The 22,486-nt window shown below is 42.6% G+C and overlaps 1 protein-coding gene across 1 annotated transcript in view; it reads left to right on the forward strand.

Moving 5' to 3' along the window:
* Nucleotides 1-12,134: 12,134 nt before the first annotated feature.
* The window catches only part of LOC311146176 (epidermal growth factor receptor-like), a 75,759-nt gene continuing 65,407 nt past the window's right edge, over nucleotides 12,135-22,486 (forward strand). Inside the window, exon 1 of the mRNA XM_084182667.1 lies at nucleotides 12,135-12,359. Coding sequence (XP_084038793.1) covers nucleotides 12,257-12,359 — 103 coding nt within the window. The 5' untranslated portion in view covers nucleotides 12,135-12,256. The remainder of the gene's footprint in view (nucleotides 12,360-22,486) is intronic.

Consider the following 22,486-nt stretch of genomic DNA (forward strand, 5'->3'; position numbering starts at 1 on the left):
TCATGTAATGTTTGCCTGGCTACCCAAACTCCCAAACGCAACGCCATGTACGCCCACGGCAGTTTTATAGCTTATCTCATGCTATTTTACACATTTTGCCATGAGGCTGAGAGAAAATGTTGCCGTTTTAGAGGGATTATTGAAAGACCGGACAATCACAACTTTTTTCCCACAAATATTTTTCTTAATATTAAACATGTTTGAATCCCTGAGCTAATTTCCTGCTATTCTACACATTTTGCCATGACGCTGAGAGAAAATGTAGCAGTTTTAGAGCAAACTGCCTGTAATAAAAATAAAAATAAATCATGGTTTATGACATGTTCATATGCTATTTGGGGGACCCGAACTCCGGGTGGACCCCAACCTAAAAAATGTAACAGATTATTTCGTTTTTAGGGTGGGTTGGGGGCTGCAGCAGGGGTAAGCTATTCGCCAGTGGCCCACGGACATTAGTTTATTCTCCACAGTGAACATAGAGCAGAGGAAGGATTCAGTTTCAGTCGTCAGGCAAATGTAATGTACCCTGGTATAAAATATGTACATTGAGAATAGAAATAGCCCGAGACAGATGGAGCAATCATCCTTCAATATGCACCGATATCATTCAAGTATAGACTATTACACAGTTATAACAATGTAATGTAATAAAGGGCACATTAACAGTATTAATCATATTGGCCAATTCCGTGATAAGATACATACAAAGATACACATATGATATTCAGTGAAGACACAAGCATTTTGATATCAATAACCATTCAACCAGATAAGCCTACCCTAACACCACTCTTGGAAATACTCCATTAGCAGGTTCATGGTGATTGGTGAGTGAATACATGGAGACAAGAACCCTCATCTGGGTACCAAAGTCAGGAATCTGCATGAGACAGATATACTGTACTTTAACCACAAGCTGGCAGTGTTCTATTGAGAAACAGGTTCCCTACTACTACTCAAATGGGGTCAAGAGAAATATAATGAGACAAGCCAAGCCTAACATATCTTAATTAAATAATGATATAGTGTATGCTGGTGGTTCCAAACTTCTTCCATTTAAGAATGATGGAGGCCACTGTGTTCTTGGGGACCATCAATGCACAATAGATGTGAAAGATTAAAGAGGCATTGTTACATTTGTTTGATAGAATACACCTCTCTCTCTCAGCCAGGTAACATAATGTCTCATGGGTAATGTATCAGAGGAAATGTCTTGCTCTTGATAACAGACCTAAGGTGCACTGCAGTGTGGGAGGGAGCCAGGGGGAGGCAAATGAGGCTATTTTAAACCAACACTCCATGAGAAAAAAAAGTCTCACCTTTTCATGATGAAATTGGATTGATTACTTACGCATTAGGAAAGTATTCAGACCTTTTCCACATTTTGTTACGTTACAGCCTTATTCTAAAATTGATGTTTTTTTTTCTTTCTCATCAATCTACACACACTACCCCATAATGACAAAGAGAAAACAGGTTTTCAGAAATAGTAGCAAATGTATTAAAAATAAAAAACAGAAATACCTTATTTACATAAGTATTCAGACCCTTTGCTATGAGACTCGAAATTGAGCTCAGGTACATCCTGTTTCCATTGATCATCCTTGAGATGTTTCTACAACTTGTTTGGAGTCCACCTATGGTAAATGCAATTGATTGGACATGATTTAGAAAGGCACACACCTGTCTATATAAGGTCCCACAGTTGACAGTGCATGTCAGAGCAAAAACCAAGCCATGAGGTCGAAGGAATTTTCCGTAGAGCTCCGAGACAGGATTGTGTTGTGGCACAGATCTGGGGAAGGGTACCAAAAAATGTCTGCAGCATTGAAGGTCCCTCAGAACACAGTGGCCTCCAGCATTCTGAAATGGAAGAAGTTTGGAACCACCAAGACTCTTCCTAGAGCTGGCCACCCGGCCAAACTGAGCAATCAGGGGAGAAGGGCCTTGGTCAGGGAGGTGACCAAGAACCCGATGGTCACTCTGACAGAGCTCCAGAGTTCCTCTGTGGAGATGGGATAACCTTCCAGAAGGACAACCATCTCTGCAGCACTCCACCAATCAGGCCTTTATGGGAGAGTGGCCAGACGGAAGCCACTCCTCAGTAAAATGCACATGACAGCCCGCTTGGAATTTGCCAAAAGGCACCTAAAGACTCTCAGACCATGAAAAACAAGATTTGTTTGTTTGTTTGCTGTACACAGAGCAGACTATATGGGGACAGCCAGGAGTTTGTCACATCAGTCTGCTCTTGAGCAAGGCAGTTAATCCCCAACAACAACTGCTCCCCCGCACCTCTCTGATTCAGAGGGGTTGGGTTAAATGCAGAAGACACATTTCGGTTGAATGCATTCAGTTGTGCAACTGACTAGGTGTCCCCTTTCCCTTTCAGTCGTTATCACATTATGATGGAGCAGGGGAGAACGACTGCCCCCTCTCATTCAGGATTTCAGTTCATGGCTGACCGGAGTACTGCAGCCATTGTTTTCAGAAAACAGGATCCCCATTATAGTAAATCGAAGTATGACGATCTTCATGGTCAATATTCGTGGATATAAAAAAAATCGAACACAATAATGGTACCAATACTTGCTTCTATTTCACCAGATATGTGTCCCTGAACCGATTATTTTAGTATCGCACACAGAAGAAGATAATTTTGTGGCTACCGGCAGCCTGCAGTACCCCGGTCGGCCTTCAACTTGAGATACTCAATGACAGGGGGCAGCACTGACCTTGCCTGCAACGTCACTTCCTAGAGTAGCTCAAACTGAGCATGCAATGTTTCCAAAAACTCCTCCATGAAGCAAGATGGTGACACGCTAAAATGACATTTCCTGAACTTCAAATGCGCCACTGAGACTTCACATAGGAAACAAGCTCCGTCCATTCTTTTTACAGTTTATGTGTCTGAGCTTAATGGCTCTGCAAATTGTCTTTGGTCGCTGGACAGAGGAGGAAGACGATATCATGTGTATTGGTGAAGTTATGACCATTTCCACTTTCCTCATAGAGTGCTTGGCTAAATTGAAGGGAATATTTCATATATGAATAGTTAGTGTGCTATTTTGTGCTATTTTTAATTTGTGGATGTGTTGCAACTAGTTTGCCGTCTTAGAAAAGATTAAGGTAACACTTTACTTGACACCCAGCATCATAACACGTTATGACACGGTCATAACCATGTCATAATATGTCATAACAGTTGACATAACTTGTCATAACCTTTCCTAATATGGTCAAAACACTGTCATGACACATATATTTAGACCTGTATTGCATTATTTTATGGCTAGTTATGAAACCTACATAAGAGTGTCAAAACCCACAAAACCTTCGACGGTAGTTCTTTTATGGCTGGTTATGACACCTACATAAGAATGTAAAAACCCACAAAACCTACCACACAGGGCAAAACATTCCATTACACCATAGCCTACTTGTCAACATTATGTTTATGTTATATGAAACTTTCTGAAATGGACCATATTAAATTATCATTGTAATTGCGCACAAATTGATGTCAGACATGCACCTACCCCAATGCTCTGTTGCTGATGAATGGGATGAATGCAGGAGCAGATTTCAGGAGCAGGACAAGACACCCTGTTTTTGACTGATGACTGACATAAGGACACGTGATAGGCCTATCTGGCTTATATGATTATGATGTCATAATGCTTCTTGAGAGTGTCATAAAGTGCATTTTCTTCGTCCAAGTAAAGTGAAACAGGATGGTCATAATGCTTCATGACAGTGTCATAAAGTGTAGTTTCTGTAAGTTATTTAAAATATGACTGTAAAGAATTAATTAAAACAACAACACAGCACTTATGAAACAAAAGGAAACTTCTTGGCATGGAAAAAATACATTTGAATAAATGTGGGTTTTGACACTCTTATTTAGGTGTCATAACCAGCCATAAAATAATGCAATATATGTCACAACAGATGTAAATATATGGGTCATGACAGTGTTATGACCATATTATGACAGGTTATGACCATCTCATAACGTGTTATGACGCTGAGGGTCAGGTAAATTGTTACCAACATGGTTATGTCTGTCTCTGTGTTTGCCAAGATAAGTAAGTGGAAAATATGTAGACAGAGTGTGTGCATTGTGCAAGTGTGTGTCTAGGGCTTAATTGAAAGGGAAAAAACAAAAAACCTGCAGATACTAGGCCTTCCATGGAATGCGTTTGACACACCTGCTGTAAGCAGTCTATGGACAAGTTATGACAGTAATCCATGCTTTGGTTTAGTTTCCTTGGCACTATTTCCACATGCTAACGTTTTAGCATTTGTGCCACAAATCCAATTCAAGTCATTGGACCGATATTATAATTTTTCACGCATCATGTTCAAAACATCTAGAAGTGACTTTGTTGAGTTTCACAAACAATTTTAGATACTTTCGGATGATTTGGGCATGATGCTAATATCGGTCACATGACTTGAATGGGATTTGTGCCACATGCTAAACCACAAATGTAACACAATTCATAAACCTCATCTCCCCTGGAAAAAAGCATCTAGACAATATTTCTACTAGCCTAGCATTTGGTTTGTAACAGTTGGGGTTTGTCTAAACCTTGCTGTCTGCCTCTCCAACCTGTTGCTGTTTTTTTGTTGTTGCAATCTCCACCGTGCCATATGAGAAAGAACGTGACGAGACTGACAGCTTCTCTGAGCCAGGTGAATTCATTTATCTGTGATTTTGCAACTACAAGCTTTTTTGTGTCTCGGTTCTATTTTTAAGAAAAACATATATTGACATATATTATTATATATTAAGTAGACACTCAAATAACCTAAACCTTTTTATTTTCAGCTTTCAATATATATATATATTTTTGTTTTTGGGGGGGTGGGATTTTCTATAGCATTTTATGTCTGGATTTGTCTGTTTTGCACTGTTTTAGCCTTGTCTCACACCCAGACGTTTAATATTCTGCTATGTATTACATTACACATTTGAAAATATTTAATGCACCTGGTTAGAAAAATATTATAATTTTTCTAATACATCTTTTATGTGCATAAGCACTAAATATATTATTTTCTATGAAATACAGTTGTCTCACAGTATTGCGCCATTACCATCACACTGAACAAAGTAATCAATTATAGTGCTTTTTCAACATTAAATAATTATATGGTGTACGCTACACCCTACTCATTAGATATGAAACATTAAAGAGGCATTGTTACATTTGTTTGATAGAATACACCTCTCTCTCTCAGCCAGGTAACATAATGTCTCATGGGTAATGTATCAGAGGAAATGTCTTGCTCTTGATAACAGACCTAAGGTGCACTGCAGTGTGGGAGGGAGCCAGGGGGAGGCAAATGAGGCTATTTTAAACCAACACTCCATGAGAAAAAAAGGTCTCACCTTTTCATGATGAAATTGGATTGATTACCCACTATTTATACAACGGGTGGGTCTAATCCTGAATGCTGATTGGTTTAAAACCGCATTCCAGCAGGTGTCTATTCCACAAGTTACCACCGGCTAAATCTATGAGGTTAAAATACCTATTTATGTTCCATCTGACTGCGCAATCCGCTGTCTCATCAGTCCAGCCAAGCAATTTATAAACTTGATCTCCACTATAAAAAGCATCTAGACATTATCTCAAATTTCTTTTAGACTAACATTTAGTTTTCAACAGCGGAGATTTGTATAAACCTTGCTGTCTGTCTCTCCGACATTTGCAACATTGTTTCAATATTTAAATTCGATCTCCAGCTGTCCCATAGTAATGCACATGTCAGGAGTCAGGGTGAGACAGACAGGCAGGCAGCGTTTCTCAGCCAGTCGAAATCATGAATCAGCTGGCATAATTTTTTACGGATATATACAAAGAAATGTCATTTGAAAAACGGTCAAACTAAACGAACTGCAGCTAGTTTGCAGTCTTTCCAGCTTCAGTTTGAAGTGATTGTGTTAGCTGTGTTGTTGGCTAGCTCCTCTGAACAAGTGTCCTGACAAGTGAGCACATTTTCTATGCCAGGCGAAATCGTGCCTCATTAGCTCATCGTTATGGATGTATCCAAATAAATGTCACTAGAAAACAGCTTAAACAAATGCAAATGCAGCTACTTTGCTGTTATTCTGGCCACACTTTTTGACGTGACTGTAAGTTAGCCGTAGTTGGCTAGCTAGCAAGCAAGGGATAAGAACGTTGCCAGCCGGTATAGCAATGGAACATTTAGAACGAACAACTGGATACAGAACAAAAAGACTGAACGACTGGGTTGCGTCTCTCGCAACCGAACCGATAGAACGAACGACCAGCCGGCTTGGGTAGTAACCCTAGATTTGTGGTGCGACTATATCTTGTGGAAGGATGAAATAGTATGAATAAATTCATCAAAATAACGTTTTTAATGAAAATATGTCAATCATTATTTGATTGTCTCGGCCCTAACAACACCCATGCCAATATATCCTCCAAACACTGGCTTCTCGGGCATTATCACTTAAATATACTTTACAATGGACATTCTGTACTGTACTTTCCTTAAGGGTTGAAACAGGACAGGGTGACTAGTGTACCACTTCTGGAAAGATTCCTATTGGATTAAAGTCACCAGGTTCATTCATATCTTCTGAGTGTTTACTGTATAACCCAATGGGCTGCTATGGAGACCACATGTTCTGACAAGAACTGTATTGGCCTGGGGAGATTGTTGGGAAACAGTCAAACCATCACCATGCAATGAGAGAAGTCCCGTTTCACTGTGTCAGCACAAAAATATGTGTGTATGTGCTTGCGTGTACCTGTGTACATGCATGCATGTGTGAATATGAGTTTCACTGTTATTATACAGTACATATGTTATCTCATCCACCACAAAACAATGTTGTTGCCATTAACAGTAGGGGAATCTACCAGTGAAAATATTGTTCATCTTGTGAAGTCCCCTTTGCATTCAAATATTAGCTAGTCTTAGCTGTGTGAACACAGTGAAAACTGCCTGGAGGAAAGCAGACATTTTAGAGATATCAGGTGGTGTACTGTAATCTCTGCAGCTCTGCTAATTAACTCTTCCTTAATTGGCGTTAGGCTGTTTGTTCACAGTGCCTGGAGCCTTCTTATATCACTGAGCCGTTGACATAGCCTGGTTAATCCAGACTGAATGATGTGAACAAACCATTTCTGAGCATTCAGTCTGGCTTAACCAGGCTACCATTGACAATAGGATTCAGTTATCCCTTTCAACATTTCAAGTTTGCTGTGTGTGTTCTCCACATTTTAGTGTTATCCTACAGTTCTGAAAAGAAAAGGGGCCAAGTCAGTTGATCAGAACTAACAGCTGCATTGCAAATCTGTAGGAACAACAAAACCTATAGGTAGTAACAAGAACCGCCACATTCTTATAATGCTGATATACCAACCCAAATCCATTACAAAACCTCTAATGGAGTGATGGGTCAATCTGGCAGATGCTATATAGCCTCAAACTGACACGGGATCCTCCTATATGTTATACCATATGGTGTTTACGGTACTGTACAGTACCTCCCCCTCTGTGTGCCTGTCTCCACCCACCTCCAAGATACTTCTCTCTCTGAGGAGGATTGGGGAGGGGTCTCTCTGTGTATTATTTGGTTTCAAGTATTTTCCTACATTCAATGAATAACCTAGTTAGATGAGAGGCCCCTGGTCCAGCTGGTGCCTCTCATGCAGATCAAACCAGAGCAGAGCCCTGAGACCTGGGGGGAACCTCCCTCACATCACGGACACGGTCACATCACCCCTCTCTCTGCTTCAATTAACCACTTAATTGGTTTGACTGCTTTGTCCGGTTGTTGTTGAATAATTAGGTGTCATTTTCCTTGATGGACATGTAGCTATCATAGTTGGGTTGCTTTTCTTTAAGTTACTGTAGAGGCTCCTAATACCTTCTTCAATCAGCTGTGAGTAGGCTATTGACCTGCTCCCTACCAATATTTTCCTTTATATGAAGAACATGTTTTCCCCTCCAATAGTTATTTCCCTGAGGAACAGGTCTTAAATAATGAGGATGGTGCTAAATTGAAAGGTGATGAGTGAAAGCAAGGAGGGATGACCAACCACTACCTTCTTTCAGCCACCACTCTCCCTTTTCAGAGGAATCCCCAGTAGACTAGCTGGTCATTATTGTTGTGTTTGTTTGGAGTTTCTGCTTGGCTGACAGCTGTGGTACGGGGCTGGGGCTCTGAGTAGGTTAGGGTCTACACAAACAGCCTGAGGGAGGGAGAGAGCGTTGGAGACTACCAGATAGGGTGTGTTAGGGCGTGCTCTGATTAAGGCTTAAAGAGGGAATTATGGGGACAGGTTGATTAGCAGGGTCTGTCACAACAACATGTTTTTAATATGGCCATACATTTAGATATGGGTCAACATCATCATGGACCAAAACATGTTATTTCCTTTTCTTGTGTAAATGCAGATCTGAATTGCCATGGTGTTCTCTTGTTTTCAGAAGTTTTGTAAACATTTAAGCAATAAGGCATGAGAACCTGGGAATTATCTTGTGAATAACTCCCGACTAAGGACTGTTCTTAGGCCCTAAGTGAAGCAAAGGGCCGGGAAACAGCCCTTAGGAGGGTGTTATTCACAATAATTCCCGGGTTCTCATGCCTTATTGCTTTTATAAAACGGTTGCCAACATATAAAAAAAGATTAACAACATTTTTTCAATAAAAACATTATTTTAATGAGTATATTTGTTTTATTCCATCCTTCCACCATTCAATATAGCCCGGGCAAAAGCCAGTTGTTAGTTCTGAGATTCTGAAGTTGTTAGCCAAATGGGCTGGTCATCTATTCTATGTAGGGGTCATAACCAGCCATAAAATAATGCAATATATGTCACAACAGGTCTAAATATATGTGTCATGACAGTGTTATGTCCATATTATTAAAGGTTAAGGCAAGTTATGTCAGCTTTTATGACATATTATGACATGATTAAGACCGTGTCATAACGTGTTATGACGCTGGGTGTCAAGTAAAGTGTTACCTTGATTTTTCCCAAGACCGCAAACAAAGTTGCAACACATCCACATGCTAAAAATAGCACAATAACTATTCATATATGAAATGTTCCCTTCAATTTAGCCAAGCACTCTGTGAGGAAAGTGGAAATAGTCATAACTTCACCAATACACATGATATCGTCTTCCTCCTCTGTCCAGCGACGAAAGACAATTTGCAGAGCCATTAAGCTCCAACACATAGACTGTATAAAGAATGGACGGAGCTTGTTTCCTATGTGAAGTCTCAGTGGCGCATTTGAAGATCAGGAAATGTCGTTTTAGCGTGTCACCATCTTGCTTCATGGAGGAGTGTTTGGAAACATTGCATGCGCAGTTTGAGCTACTCTAGGAAGTGACGTTGCAGGCAAGGTCAGTGCTGCCCCCTGTCATTGAGTATCTCAAGTTGAAGGCCGACCGGGGTACTGCAGGCTGCCGCTAGCCACTAAATTATCTTCTTCTGTGTGCGATACTAAAATAATCGGTTCAAGGACATACATATGGTGAAATAGAAGCAAGTATTGGTACCATTATTTTTTTTGATTTTTTTTTAATCCACAAACATTGACCACGAAGATCGCCATACTCCCATTGACTATAATGGGGGACCCTGTTTTCTGAAAACATTGCCTGCAGTACTCCGGTCAGCCATGAACTGAAATCCTCAATGAGAGGGGGCAGTCGTTCTCCCCTGCTCCATCATAATATGATAACGACTGAAAGGGAAAGGGACATCTAGTCAGTTGCACAACTGAATGCTTTCAACCGAAATGTGTCTTCCGCATCTAACCCAACCCCTGTGAATCAGAGAGGTGCGGGGGGCTGCCTTAATCGATGTCATTGGCCCCTGGGAAGCAGCTGTTGTTGGGGGTTACCTGTCTTGCTCAAGGGCAGACTGATGTGACAAAAAAAAAGTATGTCACTCCTGGCAGTCTCCATATAGTCTGCTCTGTGTACAGCAAAACAGTGTGATGAAAAACCCAGAAAATGCCTGGGCCGATTTCTGGTCCCAGTTCGTCCCTGGACACACACACACATGCACACAGACATCTCTGGCTCGGCGGCTATTAATGTCCCTTTGACCCGGCTGACCCTCTGTCAACAACAGTCTGCACACGCTATTATTTGTCTATTAACATGTCAGCCCCTGACTGTGTTACTTTAGTCAGTTGTTTGTTTTATGTCCACAAAATAGGTGAGGAAAACCTAGACCAGACCCACGGTATGACATTAGAGAGAGGGTGATAAGATTGCAATATATTGTTGCTATGATTTTAGTCCAGGTACCACTTCCTGTAATTGCATTATGAAGAGGGTATCTGTAGCCTATACATACCCTCTTCATAATGCATTAGAAGCTAATTTCTAACGCTTCTATAGTCTGACTTAAAAGTTAACTTTTTTTTTTTTAACCAAATCTGTATTTGTTATGTAAATAGAATGTTATTGAAGTGTCCTGACAGTTTTTTTGCGATACCCCACCAGTGATAGACTTCCTCATGCTCATTCTGCAGTTGCAGGGGCACCCAAACGCTCAACTACATCGTTTTAGAAACGGCAATGCTCTCAGTATAATGATGCATGTCTTTAGATGTTGTACACATGAAATTGTCTCATTCCGAACTTTATCCACAACGTTAAATTCCATTTTGTTGGACTCGAGCGATAATTCTCTGTGTAGGACAAAAAATATTGTTTGAGTCCAACAACATGGAATATAATGTTTTATACAACGGGTGGGTCTAATCCTGAATGCTGATTGGTTAAAACCACATTCCAGCCGGTGTTCCACATCTAGACATTATCTCCTATTTATATTCTTAATTTGTAAAGTTTTTTTTGCTCCTTTTTCTCCCCAATTGGTAGTTACAGTCTTGTCCCATTGCTGCAACTCCTGTACGGACTCGGGAGAGGTGAAGGTCAAGAGCCATGCGTCCTCCGAAACACGACCCTGCCAAGCCACACTGCTTCATGACACAGTGTGGCTTGACCCAGAAGCCAGCCGCACCAATGTGTCGGAGGAAACACCATACAACTGGTGACCGAAGTCAGCGTGCATGCACCCGGCCCGCCACAAGGAGTCGCTAAAGCGCGATGGGACAAGTCCCGGCCGGCCAAACCCTCCCCTAACCTAGACGACGCAGGGCCAATTGTGCACCGCCTCATGGGTCTCCCGGACACAGGCTGGGATCGAACTCAGGTCTGTAGTGATGCCTCTAGCACTGCGATGCAGTGCCTTAGACCTCTGCACCAGTGCCTTAGACCGCAGCGATACAGTGGTATAAACGTTGGTGTCTGTCTCGCCGACATTTGCAACATTGTTTCAATATTCAAATTCGATCTTTAGCTGTCCCATAGTAATGAACGTGTCGGGACGAGGCAGACAAGCAGGCAGCGTTTCTCAGCCAGTCGAAATCATGAATCAGCTGGCATCATTTTTATGGATGTATACAAAGAAAGGTCAATTGAAAAAGGTCAAACGAAACGAAGTGCAACTAGTTTGCAGTCTTTCAAGCTTCAGTTTGAAGTGATTGTGTTAGCTGTGTTATTGGTTAGCTCCTTTGAACAACAGTATCCTGACGAGTGAGCACATTTTCTATGCCAGGCGAAATCGCGCCTCATTAGCTCATTGTTATGGATGTATCCAAATAAATATATCTAGCGGCTTGGGTAGCAACCCTAGATTTGTGTCGGGACTATATCTTGTGGAAGGATGAAATAGTATGAATAAATTCATCACTTAAATATATCGCCGGTGGGGTTTCTTATGTGAAATCGCCAAAATATTTGAAAGAAAAGTGAACTTATCCTTTAAAGTCCTATATGCATGCAAATTGAACTGATAGGCTATCAAATGAATTATATGTGTTCTATATTTTTCTGTCCTTAATTGTAAATAACATCATGACAATGTGTAGCTTCATACAGAAATGTTGGAAAGAGACCCATTGTAACGTCATACCTGGTGACCCGCTAACCTGAGAGGATGCATGAGAATTTCGTCCTCCCTACTGATGACGTCAGAAATCCCTTTGGTTGCTCTTGCTTTCCTTCGAGCGCTTCGTATTGTTGAGAGATACAGCCTGGAGAGGAGGAGGAGCTGTCAAACTTACAAGTAAAGAAAAAAGTCCTTCTGTTGACGCCAGCTCACAGTTTTAGTGTAAAATTAGTTGAATTGTATACAGAATTAATATGGACTGACACGTTTTCATTTGGAGAGGAAGAATGAAGACGAGCTTAAAAAATACCATGGCTACACAGTTTCAAATCTGGATCATTTTCACCTCTTTGGTCTCCTTGGTCTCGTGTGCTTTGCCGGAAAAGAAAGGTAAGACAACGAACTTTGATGTGCTTATATTAGCCTATATTATTGAACATTTTTGGTATCCTACTTGCTTTTCTTTAAGTTATCAACGAAAGTTGAGGTATTTCACTGCCGTGAGGTCGATACGCGCTCTCAAAGATGTAGAAACTCCAGACAGCCAGCGTGGAAAAGAGTCCAGGAGAGAAGAACTCTTCCTGGTTATTACTTGTTGAGACTATGTAGCACACTTGTGAAAGAGTTAACTCACGGTGTATTATTCTTGCTTAATGTATAGAAAGATCGATGATAGACTTTCATAGTAGCGTAGGTCCTGTTTGAGGTGCCAAGTAACACAGGCATGGACCAATAGACCACTACAGCGCAGACTACAGTACGCCTCCTATGCGAAACGAAGCCGTAGGGAATATTCACTCCATTGATGATGCCCGGGAAGGGAGGAGAGTTGTTTCGCAATGGCTTCCACGGTACCACACTTTGAATTGCAACATACACTGAGTGTACAACACATTAGGAACACCTTCCTAATATTGAGTTGCACTTCCTTTTGCCCTCAGAACAGCCTCAATTCGTCGGGGCATAGACTCTACAAGCTGTCGAAAGCGTTCCACAGGGATGCTGGCCCATGTTGATTGACTCCATTGCTTCCCACAGTTGTCAGGTTGGCTGGATGACTTTTGGGTGGTGGACCATTCTTGATACACACTGGAAACTGTTGAGCATGAAAAACCCAGCAGCGTTGCAGTTCTTGACGCACTCAAACCAGTGTGCCTGGCACCTACTACCATACCAGTTAAACTCACTTAAATCTTTTGTCTTGCCCATTCACCCTCTGAATGGCACACATACACAATCCATGTCTCAAAGCTTAAAGTTCCTTATTTAACCTTCATCTACACTGAATGAAGTGGATTTAACAGGTGACATCAATAAGGGATCATAGCTTTCACCTGGTCATGGAAAGAGCAGGCGTTCCTATTGTTTTGTACACTCAGTGTACAAGTTGGAGAATATAATTTTGCATAGTATACATAATTTACATACGTAAAGGACAATTCCAATATCACTTTAAAATGTATGTACAACAAAAATCAAAGATTTAATTTTTTTTTAAACATTACAACTGTATGCACAAGACTAGGCCTGCTTTTAACAGAAAATTGTACTAAAACACATTTTATTTGAAGAACAGTGCAGATCCAATGTTTGGTAAAAGAATGACGGCACAAACAGCACAAACCATCATTCTGTTACCAAACTTTGAATCTGCACTGTTCTTTAAGTAAATGTCATCCTGTATTTTTCTCACCTTAGTGTCTTTTTTTGCTCTCCCTACTATGTACTTATGACACCTAATATGCATTTTCACCATACGCACCTCAGAATATCTTCTGTTTTAAAGAGCCTTTGTCTGAATTAAACACAGACAAGTCAACTATTTTATAATAATCTATTTAATTTATGTATGAAACAGGTTTACTTTAGAGAAAACAGTGAAGGTCTTTCTCTTGGCCTTGTTCTAAAGGTGTTATTGTTAACTAGAGACAAGTGGAGCTGTTATGTCTGCTACTCTAAACAATTTTATTTGACTGTATTCTTCAACCATTGTAGATGTTATTTTAACCATAGTACCATTGTAATGATTCTAAAGTAGACACATTAGTTCAGTTGCATGGCACATTGAATGTCACGATCGCTTAAGGAGGAGGACCAAGGCGCAGCGTTGCGGGTGAACATATTTATATTTATTGACTAGATCACACGATCAAAATAAATAACGAAACGTGAAGTCCTTCGATACACAAACCAAAAGGAACAAGAAACCACAAAACACAAAGTGAAAACAGACAGTTTAAATATGGCTCCCAATCAGAGACAACGAGCCAACAGCTGACACTCGTTACCTCTGATTGGGAGTCACTCAAACAAAGAAATACAATAACCTAGACCCACAACAAAACATAGAAACGAACACCCTGGCTCAACATACGAGAGTCCCCCGAGCCAGGGCGTGACAGTACCCCCCCCTAAAGGCGCGGACTCCGACCGCGCCAACGAAACACAACAGGGGAGGGACCGGGTGGGCACTCCGCCTAGGCGGCGGATCCGGCTCCAGTGGAACAGGCACGTGCCGTGCCGGACCGACGACGCACACCACTGGCTTGGTGTGGGGAACAGGCACGGGCCGTGCTGCACTGACGACGCACACCACTGGCTTGGTGTGGGGAGCAGGAGCGGGCCGGAAAGGGCTGACGAAACGCCCCACAGACTTGGTGCTGGGAGCAGGAATGGGCCGGACCGGGCTGGCGACGCGCACCACAGACCTGGTGCGGAGAGCAGGAACGGGCAGAGCCGGGCTGACGAGACGCACCACAGACTTAATGCGGGGAGCAGGAATGGGCCGGACCGGGCTGGCGACGCGCACCACAGACCTGGTGCGGAGAGCAGGAACGGGCAGAGCCGGGCTGACGAGACGCACCACAGACTTGATGCGGGGAGCAGGAATGGGCCGGACCGGGCTGGCGACGCGCACCACAGCCCTGGTGCGGAGAGCAGGAACGGGCAGAGCCGGGCTGACGAGACGCACCACAGGCTTGATGCGGGGAGCAGGAATGGGCCGGACTTGGCTGGCGACGCGCACCACAGACCTGGTGCGGGGAGCAGGAACGGGCCGGGCTGGGCTGTCGACGCACACCGCAGGTTCGGTGCGGGGAGCAGGAATAGACCGGACCGTACTGGGGACACACACCACTGGCTCTACACCGGGATCTGGAACGGGCCGGACCGGACTGGCAACACACGCCAGTACCTCTCGCCGTGCCCCTACACCTTCCATCCCCTCTTCTACCAGTGGCCCCCGTAACCTGGCGGCCTCCTCTGCAACCCCGCTGGACCGCTCCATAGCGGCCTCCTGCTGCCCCGACGTCGTGAGCCCCCCCCTAAAAATGTTCTGGGGGTCTCTCCTCCCCGTGGGCCAGGCCTCCATCATTCTCGCCAGACTCTCACCCCACTGCTCCAAAGTCCAACCTCTCTCCTCTTCTCTTGGCTTGGCCCAGTCGAGACTCCTACTCAACTGCTCCCAAGTCCATCCTCTCTCTTCTTCACGCTGCTTGGTCCTGTTATGGTGGTTTCTTCTGTCACGATCGCTTAAGGAGGAGGACCAAGGCGCAGCGTTGCGGGTGAACATATTTATATTTATTGACTAGATCACACGATCAAAATAAATAACGAAACGTGAAGTCCTTCGATACACAAACCAAAAGGAACAAGAAACCACAAAACACAAAGTGAAAACAGACAGTTTAAATATGGCTCCCAATCAGAGACAACGAGCCAACAGCTGACACTCGTTACCTCTGATTGGGAGTCACTCAAACAAAGAAATACAATAACCTAGACCCACAACAAAACATAGAAACTAACACCCTGGCTCAACATACGAGAGTCCCCCGAGCCAGGGCGTGACATTGAAGGTGTTTTTGGTTTGTGGGACTTTCCCTACAACCCACAAACTACACTCTGAACCTCGAAGCCAGTTCCACTGCTTTTATTTAATTGTTCCCCTCTAATCAGGGACTGATTTAGACCTTGGACACCAGGTAAGTGCAATTAATTATCAGGTAATACGGAACCAGCAGGCTCCGGACGTCGTAGGGTAAGAGTTGAATACCCCTGCCCTTCAACATGTACGACTTCTGACACCAATTTAGTTTGCTTCCTCAGTAAGCATGAATAAACTAAGTAAACAGAAGCTTTGAGGCAGAGTAAACCAGGAGGCAATAGGACAAGCACCCATTGAACTACATGTCATCCCTCAGCTGACAAGAAGGCAAATGTAGTATTTTGTGGTGGCAATATCATGGAACTAATCTTTACTGAGATCAAAACATTTACGTTTCATTTTAGTAATGTAGGCTAGCTAGCAGATGTTATTATTTAGAGTGATTTACAATAAGTGCACTCAAACTAAGAGGAAAAAAAACAACAACATCAACAACGCAGACATATGCTAGCAGTAATCACAGTGCTTGAATAAAAGAGTAAGATTCAATGTTCAAAAACATCATCATACAAAAAGTGTGCCCTAATGTGCAGAATTCAAGTTTATTATGTTTGTACGACACTGGTTTGTTTATTCACATCACATCACACCAGTCAGAACAGAAGAGAATGGTTGAATGACTCCATATATCCCAGGATAGCCAGGTGTAAGAAGAAGGCCCCTGGGGTATCCTCTTTAATCCTTCATAACCTTTAGTTCCGTTGTTCATCCATCATCATCGAGTGTCATTATCCTGTCCCCCAACACCACTGTAGCAGATAACAATCACAGCTTTCCAAACCATGCTCCCTACAGAGTCCCTACAAACCATCATCCCTACTGAGTCCCTACAGAGTTAACCAGTGCAACGGGTTCATCAGCCCGTTCTAGCAAGTTCCTCTCCCAGTCCCAGCCGGTGTTCACAGAATCATAACAAGTCAGGCGTGTTTGTGAGCCAAAAGACAGATTTCCTAAATATTTCGGTGCAGCTAAACAAACCGGACAGCGCACATTGGCACCCTGATTTAAAACAGTGAAAGGACCCTAAATAAGGCATTTAGAGAGTCAATAAAACGAAAGAAAACACATAGTTGCCTGACTGGAGAGTTTGTCTTTTTAAGTTTCAGTACACAGAACATTAGTTTAGAAAGCTGGTGTTGCATAGAATTTCGCAGAATTTCAAGTCCTGCCATAGAGGGATTCCTCCTAAAACCAGACCCAAAAATACCATGATTTGGAGGATTTTCACAAAATGTAATCCATAAAATAGTCGTTTGGAGGAAGGATTGTTGACATATATAAAAAATTAAATAAACATGAAAATATAACATTTTAGATTTGGCAAATGTTTCTATATATTGTTGAACATAATATACTCTACGGAGTATCAAAATTCCAGAGTGGGATCTCATTCTCTACATTGCTTTGTAGCATCTACAGATGAAACATTATGGGGTCTTAAAGGAGACCTGGCCAAAAATTATTAATATGCCAACATTGATTAATTATTTCTTAATTATGCTTTTAGATACAAATGTCAAATATACACTGTGGACGCCGCTTCAAATTAGTGGATTTGGCTATTTCAGCCACACCCATTGCTGACAAGTGTATAAAATCAAGCACACAGCCATGCAATCTCCATAGACAAACATTGGCAGTAGAATGGCCTTACTGAAGCGCTTAGTGACTTTCAATGTGGCACTATCATAGGATGCCACCTTTCCAACAAGTTTTTCAAATGTCTGCCCTGCTAGAGCTAACCCGGTCAACTGTAAGTGCTTTTATTGTGAAGTGGAAACGTCTAGGAGCAACAATGGCTCAGCTGCAAAGTGGTAGGCCACACAAGCTCACAGAACGGGACCGTCGAGTGCTGAAGTGCGTAAAAATCGTCTGTCCGGGCCTCCCGAGTGGCGCAGCGGTCTAAGGCACTGCATCGCAGTGCTAGAGGCATCACTACAGACCCGGGTTCGATCCCAGGCTGTGTCGCAGCCGGCCGCAACCGGGAGACCCATGAGGCGGCGCACAATTGGCCCAGCGTCGTCCGGGTTAGGGGAGGGTTTGGCCGGCCGGGATGTCCTTGTGTCATCGCGCTCTAGTGACCCCTTGTTGCGGGCCAGGCACATGCATGCTGACTTCGGTCACCAGCTGTACGGTGTTTCCTCTGACACATTGGTGCGGCTGGCTTCCTGGTTAAGCAGTGTGTCAAGAAGCAGTGCAGCTTGGCGGGGTCGTGTTTCGTAGGACGCATGGCTCTTGACCTTCGCCTCTCCCGAGTCCATACGGGAGTTGCAGCGATGGGACTAGACTGTAACTACCAATTGGATATCATGAAAAAGGGGTAAAAAAAATAATATATATATATATATACAGTGGGGAAAAAAAGTATTTAGTCAGCCACCAATTGTGCAAGTTCTCCCACTTAAAAAGATGAGAGAGGCCTGTACTTTTCATCATAGGTACACGTCAACTATGACAGACAAATGGAGAAAAAAAAATCCAGAAAATCACATTGTAGGATTTTTTATGAATTTATTTGCAAATTATGGTGGAAAATAAGTATTTGGTCACCTACAAACAAGCAAGATTTCTGGCTCTCACAGACCTGTAACTTCTTCTTTAAGAGGCTCCTCTGTCCTCCACTCGTTACCTGTATTAATGGCACCTGTTTGAACTTGTTATCAGTATAAAAGACACCTGTCCACAACCTCAAACAGTCACACTCCAAACTCCACTATGGCCAAGACCAAAGAGCTGTCAAAGGACACCAGAAACAAAATTGTAGACCTGCACCAGGCTGGGAAGACTGAATCTGCAATAGGTAAGCAGCTTGGTTTGAAGAAGTCAACTGTGGGAGCAATTATTAGGAAATGGAAGACATACAAGACCACTGATAATCTCCCTCGATCTGGGGCTCCACGCAAGATCTCACCCCGTGGGGTCAAAATTATCACAAGAACGGTGAGCAAAAATCCCAGAACCACACGGAGGGACCTAGTGAATGACCTGCAGAGAGCTGGGACCAAAGTAACAAAGCCTACCATCAGTAACACACTACGCCGCCAGGGACTCAAATCCTGCAGTGCAAGACGTGTCCCCCTGCTTAAGCCAGTACATGTCCAGGCCCGTCTGAAGTTTGCTAGAGTGCATTTGGATGATCCAGAAGAGGATTGGGAGAATGTCATATGGTTAGATGAAACCAAAATAGAACTTTTTGGTAAAAACTCAACTCGTCGTGTTTGGAGGACAAAGAATGCTGAGTTGCATCCAAAGAACACCATACCTACTGTGAAGCATGGGGGTGGAAACATCATGCTTTGGGGCTGTTTTTCTGCAAAGGGACCAGGACGACTGATCCGTGTAAGGGAAAGAATGAATGGGGCCATGTATCGTGAGATTTTGAGTGAAAACCTCCTTCCATCAGCAAGGGCATTGAAGATGAAACGTGGCTGGGTCTTTCAGCATGACAATGATCCCAAACACACCGCCCGGGCAACGACGGAGTGGCTTCGTAAGAAGCATTTCAAGGTCCTGGAGTGGCCTAGCCAGTCTCCAGATCTCAACCCCATAGAAAATCTTTGGAGGGAGTTGAAAGTCTGTGTTGCCCAGCGACAGCCCCAAAACATCACTGCTCTAGAGGAGATCTGCATGGAGGAATGGGCCAAAATACCAGCAACAGTGTGTGAAAACCTTGTGAAGACTTACAGAAAACATTTGACCTGTGTCATTGCCAACAAAGGGTATATAACAAAGTATTGAGAAACTTAATTAATGATATTAATGCCCATGATTTTGGAATTAGATGTTCGACGAGCAGGTGTCCACAGACTTTTAGTCATGTAGTGTATGTTAACAATCTTTCCTCCAAAGGACTATTCTAGATTTCGTGAGGACAAAGGTGTTTTGTTTTTGTTGTTTGGCCATGGACTATGACAATGTTTTCTTCTTTTACGCACAACTTTTTCATGACACTCATTCAGTTTCCAAAATATTCAAGCCAATATGAACATTGTGCGAAATTACCGTATGTTATAGTCTGTTAATTTGACATAATTCTCCTCATTTGGGCTGGTTTCAAAACAACCATCTGAAATGTTTCAGCTATGTCTTATTAAAAGTAATTGAGAGGTTCGTATTGCAAAGGTATTTGGTATTTTATTAGGATCCCCATTAGCTGTTGTGATAGGCGCAGCTACTCTTCCTGGGGTCCACACAAAACATGAAACATTACATAATACAGAACATTAATAGGCAAGAACAGCTCAAGGACAGAACTACATACATTTAAAAACGGCACACAAAGCTACATATCAATACATACATACAAAATATCTAGGTCATATAGGGGAGAGGCGTTGTGCGGTGAGGTGTTGCTTTATCCGTTTTTTAAAACCAGGTTTGCTGTACACTGAGTGTTGGAGGTTACACATAAAGTGATATGAGTTACTCAGTAGAGAGAGAAGATGCCAAGAGTGTTGCATTATGTTAATGAGGTTGTGCCTTGCCTTCCACATTCAAGTCATAAAAACGAACGTTTGCTGTGAAAATTGTACAGTTATAACGTTATTTTCCTGCAATTCTACAGGTTTTGTCATGGGGCTGAGAGAAAATGTGCAGTTTTAAAACTAATTCAATTCTTCACATTTTGCCATGGCTTATGCCGTGTTCTTATGCTATCTAGGTGACTCAACATTATAACAAAATTAATGTGGGCCCCATGCCATGATATTTTTGGAATCTTAGAGATTATCTTATATAAAAATACTGTATATAGCTCCATTATCTTTTCTATATACTTTATCTGGTTTTAAGTTTACACTAAACTTTTCACCATCCCGAAAGAAATGGTCACACAAAAATACATGCCGGCCCGCCACTGCTAAATGAATATAGGGGAAACACTGGGTGGGAGAAAACCACTAACACAGCCCCACAGTAATGTTCTTCCTACATAAGTGACAATAAGAAGAACTGAAAGTTTGCTCTGGGGATGTGAATGCATTTAGTAGATGTTGTTATCCTGTATGCATGGGGAAGACATCAAGGCAAGGCAGTGGGCTACTGGGCTCCCTCTTTCCTTGTTGAGCTGAATTGGAGATTTGATAATGCACTTAGCAGCAATTACCCATCTCCCACAGGAAGTAGGGCCTGTCAGCTCTGTCAGTCCTACTGTGACAGCCAAGCGGCCTGGCTACCCGTTTAGTGGTGGTGGGATTCAGGTATAACTAGTGTCGAGAGAGATCTTCTAGTGTTCCTTCCTGCAAGTTGGCCATAGCCTGGTCCCAGATCAGTTTGTACTGTCTTGCCAACTCCATTGCTTCCATTGTCACGCCAAACAGGCTACATTGGCGCAGCCTTTTCCCTAATCAACATCCATGGCCTCTAGCCAAGGGCTTTCCTAATACAATATTTGGTGAAAAAGATATTCTGAAAGATCTACTGATGTTCCTTCAAGCACTTCATTGGTATCAATGATGATAAACTGTCATCTTCTGAGAGAGGACGTTAATAGAACCCATAGAATTATCATCAACCATAATATATAATATAATATATAATATGCCATTTAGCAGACGCTTTTATCCAAAGCGACTTACAGTCGTGCGTGCATACATTTTTGTGTATGGGTGGTCCCGGGGATTGAACCCACTACCTTGGCGTTACAAGCGCCGTGCTCTACCAGCTGAGCTACAGAGGACCACTCAAGAAGCAACCACTCGGAAGCAATCACTTCAGCAATTATACATTACCGGGCTCGGATGCATTTCGGTCAATGTATCTTCCAGTGGATCTATATTTGGAGAATTCCATAATGGTTAAGGTGTTTTTTTTGCTGTCATAAAAAAAATCCTGTTTTCGATGGGTAGAGATGACGCATTGAAAAACATAGGAATTTTCAGATGGTTGACATTTTCTTAATGCAGGCAGTCCTAAAACGTCCTATCTTTTCAATGTGTCATTTCATCACCTCTCCCCATCCCAAGCTGTCAGAGAGAGAAGAGATATGGAGGGTAGTATAGTTCCCCTCAGGGCCTTTCTATCTGTCTCTGTGTCTCTGTGGTCTAGAGATAATAGGAGAACCTGTTACAGGTCAGTCTATTCATAGGGACATGTTCACAGCTAAATCCTTAATCCCCATCACACCAGGCTGCCTGTGAGGCAAGGCCTGGCCTGTGTGGTCACAACCTACCAAACCCGCTTATATCAATATGCAGCAATATTCTACTATTCCCAGTTAATAGGTGACTGGAGCTCTTGTATGACTGTAGGTCTTGGCAGTGTGTGAGTGCAAGTGAGACATGTAGGTATAAATCCAGTTAAAGTGCAACAAACCAAACTGCTATCTTTCAATGAAGCTGTGTGAGTAGTAGAGTCAGACTGTAGTGCATCTCCCCTATTCTTGTAGAAGAAAATATTACATAAAGGCACAGCAGGTGCTGCAGGTCAAAGATTATGTTCAGGTCTGACCTGATGAAGAACTAAGGGTAGACATACTTCTAGCCATTTTTTAAAAACCAATTAACTCCTATACTATTCTTGCACACCTTATATGTTCTTATCTCAGTGCCACTGCACCATACCAGAATCCTTA

The sequence above is a fragment of the Coregonus lavaretus genome (genome assembly GCF_964263955.1).
Source record: "Coregonus lavaretus genome assembly, chromosome: 19".
Lineage (NCBI taxonomy): Eukaryota > Metazoa > Chordata > Actinopteri > Salmoniformes > Salmonidae > Coregonus > Coregonus lavaretus.